General features: G+C 48.6%; 1 protein-coding gene across 2 annotated transcripts in view; it reads left to right on the forward strand.

Moving 5' to 3' along the window:
• LOC1277963 (homeobox protein aristaless) overlaps positions 1 to 9,745 on the forward strand; it is a 63,987-nt gene extending 54,242 nt beyond the window's left edge. The window contains exons 4-5 of one of the 2 annotated variants that reach the window (XM_061656491.1): positions 7,215 to 7,477; positions 7,623 to 9,745. In XM_061656491.1, coding sequence (XP_061512475.1) covers positions 7,215 to 7,477; positions 7,623 to 8,052 — 693 coding nt within the window. In that variant the 3' untranslated portion in view covers positions 8,053 to 9,745. Of the gene's footprint in view, positions 1 to 7,214; positions 7,478 to 7,583 lie in introns of both variants that reach the window. The other variant, XM_061656490.1, reaches the window with a different exon arrangement.
• The last annotated feature ends 7,679 nt before the right edge of the window (positions 9,746 to 17,424 follow it).

Raw genomic sequence — 17,424 nt, forward strand, 5'->3', positions numbered from 1 at the left:
GGCCGAGGGTGATGATGATGATGATGACGACGACGGCGATGGCGGCGAGGTGTGGTCCACTCCCAGCGCGACCGCGCACAATCAAATCGGGCGGCGGCATTGAGGATTTTAGTCGTCGTCGTTTGTTTTTTTTTGTTTCTGCTGTTTGGTCTCGCTTCTCTCCACTTTTCGCTCCGTCGGCACCGATCTACCTCAACGGGGCCGGCGAAGCCAAACGATGCTCTTAATTTAATCTTGCGAGGGTCAAATATTTGCATATTTAATTAACGATAATCTGTTCCCTCCACGCCATCACCGTTGGCGCGGATCGCTTCTCCCCGCGTTCTTTCGTTCGTTCCTTCGCATCCAACCGCGGCACTCGAGGGCCTGCGATCGACGCCTTCCGACGCGTATCAACCGCATATCAGCTGTCAGAACCGAACCAGCACTACTCGAGTCGGCTATCCCTGAATTTTGGACAGTTTTTTCGTTGCACGACAGCACATAAATGGGTATTTGGGAGCGCGATCGTTCGGCACGGCTCAAGATGCTCCAGTGCGCATCGCTAAAGAGCGCTGGCCGATCGCAACCGAGAGCAGTCGCCGCGCAAGAAAGTAATCCGCAAGTCTGGGAGCTACGACATGCGGGAGAGCCACATTTATCAAAACTGAAAATTTAATTATTTCACATCGTAAAGACGACCAAACAGCGGTGAATGTGGAAGCTGCTAGTCTGTGCAGATTTATAGCGAGTATAGATAAAGAGGCTCCGGGGCGACTTCTGTTGCTCCAGCGACTCCAGACAGATAGAGCGTGGCGTCAGAGTATTTAAGATAGCGGTGGAATGTAAGGCATCCTCAAATGGTTTCATTTGCCGAATTGTTGTTTTGTTAGCCACTCATGTTAGAATGTAAACGATGTTGTTTTGCGTTGATTGTGAAGTGGTTGGCTGTGGATAATGTTAGCCACAGTACAAAGATCTGTGACAGTCCCTTGCACACCGTCGATCGAGCATCGATCGAGCAGATTGCCTCGACTGGAACCTAATAATCATGATTGGAAACGTGATCATCATCCAATTGGAGCAGAATCTCACACACTTGCTATCTTCTGGGCCCTGCTACATCTCCCTTGCTTCCCTCGACTGCATCTGATCCAGCGATGAGACAGCTTGCGACATAAAATCCCACGGTCTGACATGACATCGTGGCTATCGAGGGGAGATCGGAAAGCAATCAAGAATCCGAGGGTTACAAGTTCCGGAACATCGGCGGCGAGGCGAAAGCGCTCAGACACTCCGTGCGCACACAAGGGACAGGACACAGGTGGGACCCACGGACAGTCAGACACAGACGATCGAGCGGTAAAGATGGAACCCAAAACGGAAACGGACAGAACCGCTGGCTGGAGAGGGCAAGCAGGTTCTTTTCTTATCGCCGCATGTGCCTCTTTTCAATCCGGGCGCCAGTCGGCGGCACTGAGTTGCCGAGATTCTACGAACCACACGACAAGATTTGGATGTTCGATAAGATGACACTAAACACGTTTATCGGTGACACGAGCCACTTTGCCACGGCTACCAAGCGGTTCAATTTCGACACGCCTGCACTGGCCGGTGGATGGGGTTTATGGGCGAAACGTTTTGTTTTGACCGATGAGACACCGTCGCTGTCCGGTTGCATAAGAAGAAGCTTCAATCATGTCCTGGGAGTGCGTTTATGGGTATCAAATGTCTCAAAGTATCAAAGAATTGCAACGCTCAAAAAGTGGGTAAATGTACGGCCATTTTAGCACAAAAGCAACTCCGATTTGCGAAGGTGGAGTTTGCCGGATAAATTATCTCTAATTGTAAACACTCGAGGGGATCGGTTTGGATCTGGTTTTGTGGCAGTGTATCATTTCCCTTCTTGCCGAGCGAGAGCAACAAACACGGACATGAACGTTTGAAGGCAATCGCCGAATCCCACAACATTCGGCTTCCTGCTAATTACTCTCCACTGAGAGAAGCCTCCGTCGCCTGCAGGTACGGTTCGTCCAAGTCGCCGAGACGAATTCCACCGCCGCTCGACCGGAAATCACGTAGGTGGTAACATTATCACTCATTAATTACGGTCTAATCTAATAATACTAAATTATATGTCTGCAGGGGCATCTTCGTCTCGATGGCGCACCTAACCTGCTGTTTTCATCATCTTCCCGATCGTGATCTTGCTGTGTGATCGTGGCAAGCGACCCTGGAATTGGGCGGATTGTATGTATGTGTTGGTTATACAGCTCTGGACCGAAAGCGTAACAAATACATGTTTTGTGGTTGCAGTTTCTGTTGTTGCCCGAGATGAACAAGATAAAGGTGGTGAAGTATGCGAGGTCGTTATACAAATTCACTCCCAAACAAGCTTAATCACCCCGGGAGACGGTTCATACCACTTTCGCATTTCGCCAAACGTGACAGCTTCGCACTTTGGATTGGGAAAACGTTTTGACAGCACGCGTGCAGTGCAACTCATCTCGGCGATCGCGCCCATTCACTCCATCCGTGCCTTCATTAGGCCGTGCGTTGGGGCGGAATCTCTGCTCACGACCTCTCGCGCATCGCGTTACAGAATCGGACCGCGTTAATGGTTCCATTACAAGCGCTTAATGTTTGCTCATGATATTAATCGCCTCCGCTGTCGGACGGAAGGCTCTCATGGGGGGAAAAAAGCAACACGATCGTGCTAGTAAGGGCAAACTGAAGCTTTCACGCTACTTGTCTGAATGTTTTTTTTTGTGTAGGGGGAAGAGTGTTCGCAACGGGAGAGCCACCAGGATTTCCATTCGAATCAGTTGTAGGCAAACACACACACACTCATTTGCACACAAGACAGTGACATAAACGCTTTACTGAAACGAACCTTTCGGTCACGGTCCTATCAATCCGATGACGCCAGTTGGAAGACAGCTCGGAAACAAACATCTCACGATCGTAATCGGGGTGGGCCATCGTGAAAAGCGTTGCTAATCAGGCGGTAGGAACGGTGTCAGAGTGCGAAGTACGAGCTCTACGTTGGGCAGGGTTCAGACGCATCACGTTTAGACCTTTGCTTCTTCCCACAGCCACCAAGGGGACCACCCTGGTAGAGGTTCTAATCAAATTTATATCATTATTTATCGTAAACATTTGATCGTTTGTGCTGTGGGCTGTAAACGACTCAATGAGCCGTGTGTGAGTGTTTTGGAGGGCCGTTTGTTGTGCGACTGGAGGCCTTACGTCTCGCTTGAGTGGCGCTGACAGATACGCATTTAGTTAAACAAATGAAACTCCCAAATACTGTTCGCTGCAGATTGGGGAGTTGGGACTTGAAAGTAAGATCTTATCCCATTCTCAGGCTATACGGAGTTTGAGAAGACAGTGTTGCTGGACTGAGTGATTGATGGATTCATGCTGACGTTTGATGAAATGCTGATAAAACCATATTTTGTTCTGGAATTCTGGATTTCAAACCTGGTTGATTGTGCTTAAACCTGTAAAATAGGAATGCCTTTGCCTTTTTCTTGTCTGGAACACACGCACGGGCGAGAGATTCGTTCATAATCTTCACGAAGATCGGCCACATGATCACCTTAGCCGAGCTCCAAAATCAATTTCGATGACAAATTGCGGCTAAACCAACATGAAGCTCGTGTTTGTCGGCGCTCGCAATCAACCTTCCACAACAGCGAGCAGCCCCAGAGCAAATAAACCGCTAATAGGCGCCCCGAAACGGCATACTTTACAACCCGATTAGCCCGTCCGAAACAGCGGCCCGAAGGGGACACAGCGGACGATCGCAAGGCGATCAATAATTTAAAATCAATCCAGAGAATTACTTTAAGCGTGCGTAGCTAAAGTTATTACCCACCAAAGCGCTCTTTCGAGCCGTGGAGTCCTTCTTCCACACCGTATGGCTGGGTAATTGGTTTTCCGCGAGCAGGACGCCGGGTCGGGCGTCTTTATGTAAACCGATCCGGTGCGCCGTGGGCAGAAGCTCGGAAAGACAAAAAGAATGCCGAATATCATTCCACCGGTGGTGGCGGATGCGCCGCGCATCATAAACAATGGGGAAGAATAGAGCGAGAATTAGTTTCGATTATGTATTTATGAGTCGCATTCTCTCCCCATGCTCCTCTCCCTGCTCCGTCGGGTTCGTCGTCTTTCGGCCGAAAATGCCGATTGATCGAAGAATTGTCTTTACTGGCGCAAAAGAAATCGAGCCTCGACGTGTGTGCCGTTTGTATGGAACCACTCACACACAAACTCGAAACACAAGCTCGGTGGATGAAATCGAAAACGTCCCACAAAGGGAGAGAGCGAGAGAGAGAGGGCACACGGTGTGAGGAACGATAAAAATTATGTGTTTTGAGCGCAGCATGGTGCTTTTGTTAATCTAATTCACCCCGGGAGTCCACTGACTGGCTGGTTGGCTGGCTGGCTGGCCCAGGATGTTTGGGCCTTTTTGTTTCCTTTTCCTTTTTTCCTCTGCACAGGTCTTCGAGCGCGCGCGTGTGTGTGTGTGTCGGTCTCACAGGCCGACTAACGATGTCCATGGATCCGCTAATCACCTGTTGCACTCGATTCGGGGGTTCGGCGTCTCTTTCGAGGTTTCGAGAGTCGCTTGTATGCAGGTCACGTTTGCGACCGGTGCCCCATAGCCGGTCCGGTACGAAAAAAAAACGAGCCTCAAAATTATTGCTAACGAGTCCCCGCATTCGAGCTTCGGGGTCGAAATTCCCAGTATCACTCCGCTAATCGGCCGCCGACAAGATGTGCGTTGCGTTAGATTCTTATCTAGGGACTGGCGAGCTGTGAAAACCGACCGCGCACGGGGCTCTCGTATATGCAATATTAATTGATTTGTAAATCGCCAACGACAAATACACACACACACACACACACACACCCGGGAATGCAACGCAGCTGCGCGGGAATTCCATTCACACCCCGAGCGGCGAAAATGGGGAAGATATTTTTCGGAGCTAATGACGCGCCCGGAAGAACTCATTCATTTCGAGTGCAAATGAGGCCCATGTACCACACTTACTGTCCCGTGTGTCACCTTCTAATTGCCTTGCGAAAAGAAATAAACACATTCTGTTTGAGTCCGTGTGTGTGTGTGTGTGCTGTTTCAAAATGGGGAAAATTATTGCAAGTAGTTAACCAGCCGACCAACAAGTACACCCCAAAAGAAGCCATAAACAAGCGATTGCTGGGCACAAATTGTAGCCTCGGTCCCTCGGTCCGGCTGCCCACGCTTGCGTGTGCATAAAGGCGCTGGAAGGCGTCGCTGTGCCGGACGGTCGCCATTGTTGCTTGCTTTTGGCTTTTGGGGGGTGAGAAAAACAACGCCATCATCACCATCCTCGTTTGCGGTTTGTGCTCCACTGCAACACCAAGTCTCCCGCTGCGTGAGAGTGTGTTTACATAAAAGTGAGCATACCTATATACAGATATTCCTTCGCCTTCGTTCTCCGTGGTCGTGGTGCTAGTTGAGAGAACGCTACAAGGGCTTTGCGCGAATGTGAATTCAATAATGATAATATTGGTTTTAAGTGTTTACGGACCATAAATCAGGATGTGGTAAATTGGATACTCCCTCGCGCAGCCACTCGAGGGCAAAGTTTGGCACACCGATAGGGAGTGCAAGGACTTTGGGACACGCCGTCGTACCGGTTTGAGGACGCACGCGCTCGGTACGAGTCGAGTTTTCCCAGGGCTCCGGTGGGGCGACCGTGTTAATTGCACCAATCAGCTGCCAGGCCCTGAAGGCACCTGAATGCGAAGGAACGTCAATTACCAGGCGCACTACCATCACCACCACCACAACCGCCAGTAAAGATATGACTGACCTCTTACCGAGAACGACCATCGCCGGGAGTCATTTGCGCTCGGGTAACGAGTGAACGCGCTTCCTGATGGAGCGCGGACACTTACGCTGAGGCTTTTTATCGTTGTTTAATGAATCTTAAAGAGGGTCTTTCAACAAAGTAGTAGATTCTAGCCTGTCCAGACGCTTCCACAGCTCAGGTCTTGTAGCAGCTTGCTGTTCGGTTGCTTTATGCTAAAAGAAGCACTTTCCTTGGAGTGTGACCAACGCCATCACCATGGAGATAATGATCTTCGTTTTTAAGAGAGCGAGAGTGAATGAGTTGCTCATGAAGGTTTTATAACTCTACCGAATCTTTTAAGAAATTTAGGGTTTCGATTGTTGAGATGTTTTCACTTTAATTAACCCAATAAAATCGTGAGTCTTCCTTAAATGTCCCTCCAAGTTAAGGTTCTTCTTGGAGGCTTTTGGTTTGTGCCCTTTTGTTGGTCCGTATCGATCCACAAAGTGAATGTGATTTTCTCCATTTCGTCTTTTATGCAATCCCAAATCCAATGCTGAAGGTCGCTTTTGTCTCCCTTTTTTTGCTGTTTTGGCGGGAGGGTTTCCAATCCATCATCGAATAATCATCGCGTGCAGTGCAAACCCCGTAGCATATGATCATTGTTATTCCCTGCTGCAACGGGTCTCCTTCTCGGTTCCAGAAATGGTTTCCGGACGCAAAATTATAAACTCCCCATTGCATTGCCCCAAAAAAAACAAAAACAAAACAAAGCATCAAAAAAGCACACAGAGACAGACCGTGGTACCGTACCCCTCCCGAGGTGGTGACCGTGGCGAGCAGCGACACGAAAAATGCACCAGAGTGCCCATTCCGTTCGATTCTGGGAACGACATTAAAGTAATTGAAAAGTACGGCCGAGGCACGTTTGTGGCATCTCGAAGCGTCGACCATTCGTACCGGACCGAGTCGTCATCTTCATCCCCCGTGAATCATCGATCCCTTTTGCTTGCGCTGCGGACTTTTATTAAATTATCATCACGCTAAATGTTGTGTTTGTGTATGTCTTTCGATTTGTCCGCAATTCGAATGCTCACAGTCTCTTTCTCTCTCTCTCTCTCGGTGTGTCTCTGTGTGCCACGATTGTCGAGTGTTTGTACGATAATTCCTTAATGGCGGCCCTGTCGGGCAGAACCACCGCCAGTCCCGTGTTTGTTGCGAATGTTGCGCACGATTTCCTACTTTAAATTGCGTGCGCTCTTTGCGCCCGGCCTGTCCCAGAAAGCGTGTAGCATCCTCTGCGTAGAAGAGAGTAGTAATTTGGCGTAATTCAATTTTGCCTCATCTTTTAACCGCTTCCGCTGTGTTGTGTCTTTCTTCCCTCTTTTGCAGGTTTGGTTCCAGAACCGGCGGGCAAAATGGCGCAAACAGGAAAAGGTTGGACCGCAGGGACATCCGTACAATCCGTACCTGGCGAGCGCGGGCCAGGTCCCGTCGGCGACCGTCGTCGCCCCGTCGCTGCCGCCGAACCCGTTCAGCCATCTTGGCTTCAACCTGCGCAAACCGTTCGATGCGGCGAGTTTGGCCGCGTTCCGCTATCCATCGCTCGGTGGCAGTCACATGCTGCCGTCCGCCTACTTCAACCAGTTCCACCGGTAAGTATCCACGGAGTCCGCTTCTCCGCCCGGAACCCTTTACCCTTACCGACGAACACTGATCCAAATTTTCTTCTCTCATTCCCCCGTTCTCTCCCGTTCAAAGTGTCTCACCGTTATCTTCCTTCGTTGACGAATTTTGCAGAGCGCCACCGCCACCGCTGCTGCCACCGGGCGTCGGTACGTTCTACACCCCGTCCGCCTCCTTCCAGACGCTGCTGGCGAACATTTCCGCGGCCCAGCGAGCGCCCCCCGCCATGCCCTCGAAGCCACCGACGTCCGGGGTGGACTATATGCCACCGGGACCGCCGGGCATACCGCCACCGCCGCCGCCCGGTTCCCAGGTGCCTACGTCGCCCGCCTCACCGCCCATCTCGCCGACCGCCCTGCCGCCCGTCGTGCCAGTTCCTCAGGCCGCACTGCCGGCTCCACCGCAGCCACCGCCGGGGTCGGCGTCACCACCGCAGGCCGACCGGCGCAGTTCGTCGATCGCCGCGCTGAGGCTGAAGGCCCGGGAGCACGAGCTGCGGTTGGAGATGCTCCGCCAGAACGGACACAGTGATATCTTAAGCTAGGCAAAACAGCACTAAACCCACCGGGCGAGCAGACGCACAAAGATCACGTGTAGTTGTTTTGTACTTAAAGTAAGCCGATCGTAAGTGATCGCGAGCCACACAGCTAGAAGCAATAGAATCAAACCTGGAAACTCTGTACTCAATAGAATAAGCGATGCATTCCAACCCGATCCGGCCTGCATTTCGGCCAAACACTGGTCGACATCATTAGGACACTCAATTAATCAAATTGGAACGGGGAATGGGGTCCACCAGCAAACACGCATCGGGTGGCACGGTCCAAATTAAGTCTTCGGGCAGGCTTCCCTCCCGAACACCCGATCCCCGACAATCAAAACTCGCTTTCTCGTATGATACAACCTTCCTTCCCTGCCCGTTTTGGGCAAGATTTCTCGTAAGACACTCCTATAATTACTCGTTTCCCGGGAAGTAGAGGGAATCCGGCGCTCGCTCACCCCGAGGGCGATACGGCTTCTGTATTGCTGCGTGCCATCGTGCTAGCGTGACAAACGTCAACAGCACAGTGGTCACTTTCTGTGTCCGTGAGCGAACGTTGTAAATTGCCGCAAATTACACAACACATTTCGGGACCTTCCAGCCAGTTCGATTTCAATGAAACGTCATCTAGACACGTCACCGACTGAGTCGGCGAGTCGAGCGTGTCCATGAATGAAACTCCTAAACTCCACTCCACGAAATCCACTCCGCCAGTACCCAAAAACCTTCCGCTGCCGAATCATTTACGTTTTAATGCCAACCGCTGCTGCCGCCGGTCTTTTGATAGCGTATTTTTCGCATTCGCAACGTTATGATTATAACCATTATCACCATGCGATTCGGCAGTGGGCATCCCGAATGGAGCGCGATTCGGACCCGGGATGCAGGGCAGAAACGTTAATGAAAGATGGAGTCTTCTTGAAAGATGGAGGTAACCGGGGAACAGCTTCTGGTTTTCCGCACTGATGCGCTCGGGATGGCCGACTGCCCGGAAGCAATCTGGCACACGAAATAGGAACCCAGGAGAGTGTGGGCTGGCAGGGGAGTTAATTTTCATTTTCATTCTAAAAATGCCTTTGCTGATGGACTCATCGTTGCAGAGCGAATCAAAAGTTTCTTAATTAATGGAGCCCGAAAATACGACGGTTTCAAGGACTCAAGGTTGAAATACAAATTCCTCTTTTAGCAGAATCATATAAATCACAGCACAAGAAGATAAAAAACGAAAACAAGATCCCTAATTTGAAGAGGTGGAATGGTGTACAAAGCAAATTGGCTCTAGTTTTATAGTACTTTACCTAAAAGTGTTGATACTTTAATTCCTTACTTAACTTCAAGACCCTACGCGATAGTGTCAGTAGCAGTAGAAAGCTCAATTTGAGTGCATTAAGCATAGTAGAAAAAGCAAGCGTAATGGAGAGTACTTAAAAAGTGTACATAAAAGCGTGATGAGCCGATCGTCGACGATCGAACACGACCACAAAGTGTACCAGTGCAGTAGCAGTGCTTAGCTTTTATTGTAGCCAGTTAGCCAATGCGCGCCGTACTATTATTATCATCCTTTTTTACTCCGAGAAAGATTGTAAATAGATTGAAATATCACGCGCGTACGCGTATTTGGTTGGACAGTAGTGGTAAGTTGTTTTTGATTGCTGAAAAAATAAACTATTTAAAGAAACAAAAAAGTATAACACAAGTCCGAGTGTGTGTCTGTTTTTTCTTACTGAAAGCGTACTTGAATGAGTATCCGAAAACGATAACTTATTTGTTAAATGAAGCAGCAAACCCTCCACCACGAACCATTCTCCACTCGCCCCGGTTGATTAATGCTGACCATTAACAGTAAATTAAACAAGCAAATCGGCTCCCCAGCATCGCCCCGAGGGGCAGCATTTTAATTGAATTTCTGGAAACCTCCAGCCACTGGGTTATGTCAAATTTTGAGTCCGCGTCGATGAGGTGCTGACACTTTTCCTCTGTGCCCGTCCGTCCGTCCGTCTGTCCATCCCAGACTCTGGGTTTCCATTTGCTCTAATGAAAAGCAAAGCAGCACAACCTTCGCGAGAAGCACAAGAAACCGACCACAACGAGCCAGGAAAAATGGGGACGTTATTCAATTAAAAAGAAATATTGCGCTTGTATCGTTAAGGTCCCCGGACGGCACGCAGATACCCCCCCCCCCCTCCATCCTCGAAAAAAGGTTAACCCCTTAATTGAATTTCTTCAAGATCCATCCCAATCGCTCCACAAGGAAGCGTTTTTCATGCTGACGTCCTATCGCGCTTCCTTGCGTGGCGCGCGCGTTTTCGGTGGGTGGGTGACTTTTCAAAAACAATAATACGTGATTGCCATTTTCCACCGTCATAATTAATGCTGGCCAGCCTCCGTGCTCCAGCTCCTCGGCTTCCCTTGTGCGCGTTCAATCATTGAATCAAACCCGACGCAGAAGTGGCATGAAGGATCGGTTTAATAGCAACACGGAAGAGACATGTACGCCTGTGCTTGAGCTAGAGTTGAACGCGTTCACATACATTGTGCCATAGATTTGTAGCCGAGCCGAGCGCGCCGAATCGAAACAGACCGATGGAATCATTCTCGATTCATAAATCATAAACACACACAGCCCCTTCTTGACGCCCGCGGAGTGCGCGGGAGTGGCGAGCAGACAAAAGCAGCTACGCTGTTGAGATTTCAGACAATTATCATTAAAATCAATTAAAACCCGTCGACATCTACCTCACGATTTTCGCTCACGCTGCACGTCTGCGCAGATACAGGGAGAGAGAGAGAGAGAGAGAGAGAGAGAGAGAGCGAGCGGGAGCACACGAGAAAAAGAAAGAGACGGAGCGGTTTGAGGCGTTTCTTAAGGATTTATATGTTTTCCTTAACAAGCGTAGCGGAAGCCAGCAGAAGCTGTGCTGAACTTTCAACGAGCTTCAGGCGACGAACCCGGGACGACGTCGGGAGGGCGCCGTGTTTCATGCAACATAACAAGCGCAACGGTTGGTCCGGAATATGTTTCCATACCACCAGTCCAACCATTGCCGTCCCTGTCATACCCGATCGCCCGAGACAGTGGAGTCATGGAGCTGTCAAAAAATTAATTATAAACAAATGTTCCAGCATACTTCGTTAGACGTTGCACATTAGGGGCTGTGGAATGTTGTTGTGCCGATGCTGGCAGAAATGCTTCTCCTTTCGGTTGTTGCTTGATGCTGTGATGTGCTGGGAAACAGAAAAGAAGAAACTATGATGGAAAGTGTTACAAATGAGATTAGATGGATGAATATTCGGTATTTGTGTGTATGTCAAATAGGAACGAAGAGATCATTGGAATGTTCAATTAAGTTTTTTTAACTATTACGACCTAGCGATTCTAAATTCTAGCATATCAATTCAATTTTTACTTAATACACTGTTGAAGAATGAAATTTTATAGCAAATATTGATTTCACGATCGCCAGTTCGTAACAGTTCGTGGATCGTGAGCATCGCCATTCTCGCGGACCCCCCTCCCCAAACCCGAACTTAGCTCCAGCAAAATCAGCTCAACCGCACGACGGAAGTGTACCTGCTGAGCGTTGCCGTAAATCACACTCCTAAATACGGGTTTATGGCAAGCATATTAAGAGAAATACATTTAATTTTGTTTTAATTTCTTTTACTCTTCCTCCCTCGCTCGTGTCCATCCGTTCCGCTGCAGTGTTCGGCACAGCCCCACAGGTTTACGAGTTGGCACAATACGTGGCATGATTCGTGGACCCATCAACCATCAAGCACAGTCCTTGGGAATCATGGACTTTGAGTCTCACGCACCAGGAAACTTTACTCATCAACTACACACATACATAAAAAAACACTCAGAGCAACAGTTTCAGCGGATAAAAGGAGAGTAAACAGCGTGGAAGAGAGCGTTTCGGGTTTTATTCCCTCCTTAAATCACTGCGCGCGCGAGCACACACACACACACCCAAGCGGAGCGAAGGATTTGCTTTGCCTTTTTAATGCTTCATAAAAGCGCGATTCGATTTGAGACGGAGGGAAAATATGGAAATATGATTAAAAAAGCGGACAGAGATTTAGAACCCCACACACACAAATAAAAACCCATGTGTCCCCAGTGAGGAATCTCGAGTTTTACGAGCGCTTGATCGAGGCGGCCGCAGTACGTAACAAACTGCGCAACGCGCGAGGCTGCGGGTTCTAGCCCGAGCCCAACTCGCACCAACACATCAATGCATACAAAGTCGTTATTGCGAGATGTCGATAAATTTGGACCCGTTGCGTGGAGTTATTATTATCGGTTTTTAACTACAAGAATGCGCTAAGCCCCGTACACCCCGGCAGGCGGTGGATTTAATTTCATTAAAGTTATTAAATGCCTTTGCTCGCTCCGAGCACCGAGGGAGTTTCGGTGCTGGTATCTGCTGTTCCTCTGCTCGCTGGTGCAATGAAAGGACACCGAAATGGACTGTTGTGATATGGAGGAACCAGTTTCATATCCCTCTCCGATCATTCGATGATAATGGTTAATGTACTTTTAACAAGCTCACTTCCAATTGCACTTGATCGAGTGGATCGAGCGAGAGTGAGACAATGTAGTTCATGTTAAGGAAAGTGTGCTTAAAGCGAATAGAGCATGAGAAAATATTAAACTCAACCTGCTAGAACAGTAATTAATGACCTTCTCGTTCTCCTGACATTCCCCATAATCATCGCTAATGAATTGAACTACATCCGTGGTACAGCGGTACATCCGGACCACCAAAACTGTTCACACCAGTCCGGCACGCCACGCCAAGTCGCGCCATACGAACCATCAACGGCCGAGTTCATCAATAGATATTAATCGTTGTCTCGTTTTCGACATTCTTCAATTCTTCCCAAGCTCAGCCAAAACTAGGTTTGCGGTCCAAGGCCAACAGGCGCTCCGTCGAGCTCCTTGTTGAGCTGCACAAACCTAAATCCATCCATCATGGGAAAACGGAGCTCAAAATATTTGTTGAAATAATAAATTTGAGCAATTAGAGCGTTTTATGATTAATTTGGTTTCCCCCAATTCCCCATTGATGAATGGTTTTCCAGGGAAAAGGTAAACCTTTTCGGGAGACGGCTCATCAAAACATATTTTAATTAGCTTCAGCGAAGCTCTTGCTCTTCCTTCGCCAAAATGCCAATCTTCCCCCCACCGCCGAACGATCACGATTTCAATCAACCATCAAACAAGCGGTTTTGCAATACATCTTTCGGCTAACCGATTCCACCGACCGCAGCAGCGCAGAGTGTTTGCGAGCAAAAAGTAATAATTTAATTTTATGACTGTCCTTGTAATCAGCACGAGAGCATCCTTGTTTCAACGAGATGCCTCTGAGACCGACAAACGCATTAAAATTAACAGTGCGCACTAATTTCATATTAACCATTTTTCACCTTTCGCTTAGGAACAATCTAATGAAAATTTATGTTTTAATAAAACGACCATACACTGTCGCGTCAGGGCTCTACCAAAAAAAGAAACGGGGGAAGAGAAGATCGCCGCATCCGCCGCTCCGCTTGGTACATTTGTTTTCACGTGTTTTGACAAACGCAAGCTCGCCTGCGGGCGCTGCGAACGCGATCATAGGAGACCCGATAGAGGACCCGATAGAGCAAAACAACCCAGACGAACAACGGCGGGCAAGCCCGACGTAAAGCAGCCGCAGCCGTGGCCGCACGGTTTTGGGATCAAATTAGATTGCGCGATTAAATGGTGGACCCCTTGCCGTGAACCGTCGGAGAAAGGTTCAAAAGGCGGCGTACGAGGCGGCAGATGGAAGGTGGAAGCAGAGGAAGAGGAAAAGAGAGAGAGAGAGAGAGAGAGAGAGAAAGAGAGAAAGAGAGAAGGATGGGAAATCTGGCTCCAAACCGTGCCATGCCGGACCGTGAAACCGTCGTCATCGATCGGGGCGGCCGATCATTTGTAGCCGTGAGAGCTAATAAAATAAAAATTTATTTACTTTTTATGAAACGGAACATAAAATTAAATAATAAAAATATAATTTATGATATTTTAGGAAATTAGATAGACACAGAAATTATTATTCGAATAATGATCGGCGAGATGGAGTCGTTAAGCCGGTACGAGGAGATTGTACTGGGGGGGGGCTGTGTGCTCTTCTATTGTGGAGGCTGGGGCTAGAACTCGGAGCACCAAACCCAAGGACAGGACACAGGTTTTATTCGTCAACGGCAGTATTTAATTCAATCATAGCGTGGGGTTTACACGGGACAAACGAAACAACGCGCGGCTGCGGCCGCGATCGATCTCGAACTCGTTCGGTCACACAAAAGCTTTTTAATCGAGAGTGACTCCCGCTTTCCCGTATACTGCGGGGTTAGGCAGGGAGGGGGAGAGGACGTTGAGAGGGGGACAGGATTTATTTCACCGATTCCATTGGTCCACTCCAGCCGGGGGCCGGTATGCTTAGCATAACAAAATTCATAAAATTATACAATCAAAATCGTCCCCATATTCGCAGCCTCAAAGAAGCCTCAGAGTGACATCGATGCTCGAGCAAGCGACGAACTGGCCGATCGAGCTTAACGAACCCGACCCGGGGGGGGAAGGGTGAAGCAGAAGATCACAGAAAGCCATCAATAATACTAAATCGTCTTACCGATGACTTTTAATAGACTCTAGTTGGGTGTTAAATGAGGTGTGGAATGTCATCCGACGGTGTTACCGAAAAATCGACTCCAACGCTGTTTGCTGTAACACGAACTGACTGCTCACTGAGAAAAGGGCGCGCGTATAGGTGGCATGCCTGGTGGCCTCCCGAAACCCACCACACGGTCCACCACGGTCCTGTGCCGGATGACACGCACTTATCACAGCGGGACAGCGAGCTTCGTGCCTGTGGTATTCTGAGCGTGTTGCGGGTGTGTTAAAACTGGGCCTTTTGCGGACCATGTTTTGGCGTTGGACTTCGATTGATTGCTTTTTTACCGATCACAATTGTTTGGAGATTTATTGGTAGCTTCGTAGCTGTGGTCTGGTTTTGGGGCGATGTGCACACTAAAGAGATGTAAATTTTGGGCTGATCGTTATGAGCTAAAACGGGCAAAAACAAACATTATCCGGGGTCGTTTGTGGCATGATTTATGGGACACGTTGGGCTTCGTTTCCGGGTGGGGGAAGGCACAGGACAGTGCTTTCTGGACATAGAAACGAATTAATTCAGAAGGCAGATGAGTCAGACGCAAATGGGTGAGTTATGTGATCATCATTAATTAGCAGTTAAATGTTTTGTGTCGTATTTGGTGCTTTTCTTTGAATGTTTTGAATAAATAAAAATTATATGATCAATGTAGTATGATATCTTTTCTACATGTTGTACCTTAAATTGACATTTTCCATTCCGCTTGACCGTTAGAAAATGTTACATTCGTTCCGCAATCGTGCAATAGTTCACCTGTCATTTCCATACATGACTAAGAGCCTCTTCAAACATAACCGTTCGCTCCTTCATGTTGCATACCCTTTCCAACTGCACTAACCCTCTCAAGAAGCTCCAGTAATTAACGCTTGCCCATTTTCTTCCCTCCCAACCTTTCGGTGGGAACACCATTTCCATCATCATCGCGTTCACCGAGTTACATCCCGGGCCTGTTCCTTATGGCCGTTTAATGGAACGTTCCGAAACACACCATCCGAACCATCGTTAAACGTCCATTACGACGTAAAATCGTAAAAAAGTACCCCTTTTTCCCACTACACCACCACAACCCTTGGGGTGAAAATATGACAACGGGCCACAATAAAACTATAACCGAGAAAATATGCATACCACACCAAAGAAAACATGTTTAATTTAGTATGGAAATTTATCGATGCAATCCTCGTAAAGCAGGGCCAGCGTCAAACCTGCTGCTCCCTTCCCACTGCGCCCCATGAACCGCGTCACACGATGCGTCGACGCGACTGTTGTGTGTTTTATTTCGTTCGCTTAATTTCACGATCCACAAACACACACACAGACGCTGGAGTGTCCACAGAACTGCATCGACACAGAAATCCATTACCGGCAATCAAGCTAAACGGCGCTGCTCCCACCGCCGCCATCCCTTTCAACGGTCCTTCAGAAGAAATATGGGAATTCCTTTCGTCATCCGGTGGGGAGAAGGGGTGAGGGAAAGGGGAGCAGGACGAAACGGTCAATTCTGCATCGCGAGCACGGGGCCCGAGTCCCGAACGACCCATCAACTGCAATGCTAACAAATTGAATTTAGCAGCCGATAATGATTGAAGCTTGTGAGAAAAAGGGAAGCGTGATCCTTCGAAACCAACCTCCCCCTGTGTTGCCTTTCCCCTTCCGTGCCCTGCGCCCTGCGGTATCCGCTGCTAATCCCTCCCATTCCCGCTCCACGCACCAAGTCCTTGTTTTTCTTCACCTGGCTGGCAAAGATAAGGAAGTCGACCGTTTGACGAATTTCGCCCCTCATTCCTTCGCCCCCTCCCTCGCGATGGTGCTGGCTGGTTGGTGGCTTACGGCACACGGAATGGCATTTATCGGACGCGGTTATAAATGAACTTCAATTTATTACATTCTAAATTGCCTACCGCAGCGCGGAATGAAATAGCAATATTCATCAGCAGCGATGGCGGCCAGCGGTGGTGCCGGAGGATGGACCCGCGCTCGACGAAATGCACCTTGATGCATGACGAACTCTGTGCGGCTGCATTTGCAACACCATCGGGCAGCAGCAGCACCGAGGAATGCATCGTAAGGGTGTTTTTTGTAGTTTTCTTAATTGTATTTGTTTCACTCCAATGCCAAATGGTGAGGTACCCCCGGGGGGAGGGAGGGAAAAATAATAATAAAACACGACCCCAAAAACCACGAGCAACGAGCCTGATGACGAATGATTGATTGAGAGTGAAATTGCGTTTTTTTTGCGCGTGGAGCACTGAAACGGCTGAAGGTAGCTTTTGGAGCGGTCTGCTCTTATTAGTATCGAGTGTAATGAGCGAACGAAACGAAGCGATTGGAAGGGGGGAGGGGGGCTATTTGGTTTCGGCAGTCAGACAATCAATGGGAGGAATGCAAGTTTTAAACATTTCTTGTAATGCGAGCACTCACGGTTGTTAAGTGTGTGAAAGACTTTAGGGTCCATTTTTAAGTACATAAAACTCAGAGGAAGGATACGTTGTAGGTTATTCTCGTTACACTATATCATAGAGATGTTTGGAAAGGATGACTACACCTTTGAATCCATTCGATACATCATTAATGTGGATTGTTCTGGGGAAAAACGATCATCTGAAGGTGCAAAGCTTATCCTGAAAGCTGCTATCTCATCATTTTAGTAATTCCAAAAAACCTAAATTGTAGTCGC

Source organism: Anopheles gambiae, chromosome 3 (genome assembly GCF_943734735.2).
Source record: "Anopheles gambiae chromosome 3, idAnoGambNW_F1_1, whole genome shotgun sequence".
In the NCBI taxonomy this organism is placed as follows: Eukaryota; Metazoa; Arthropoda; class Insecta; order Diptera; family Culicidae; genus Anopheles; species Anopheles gambiae.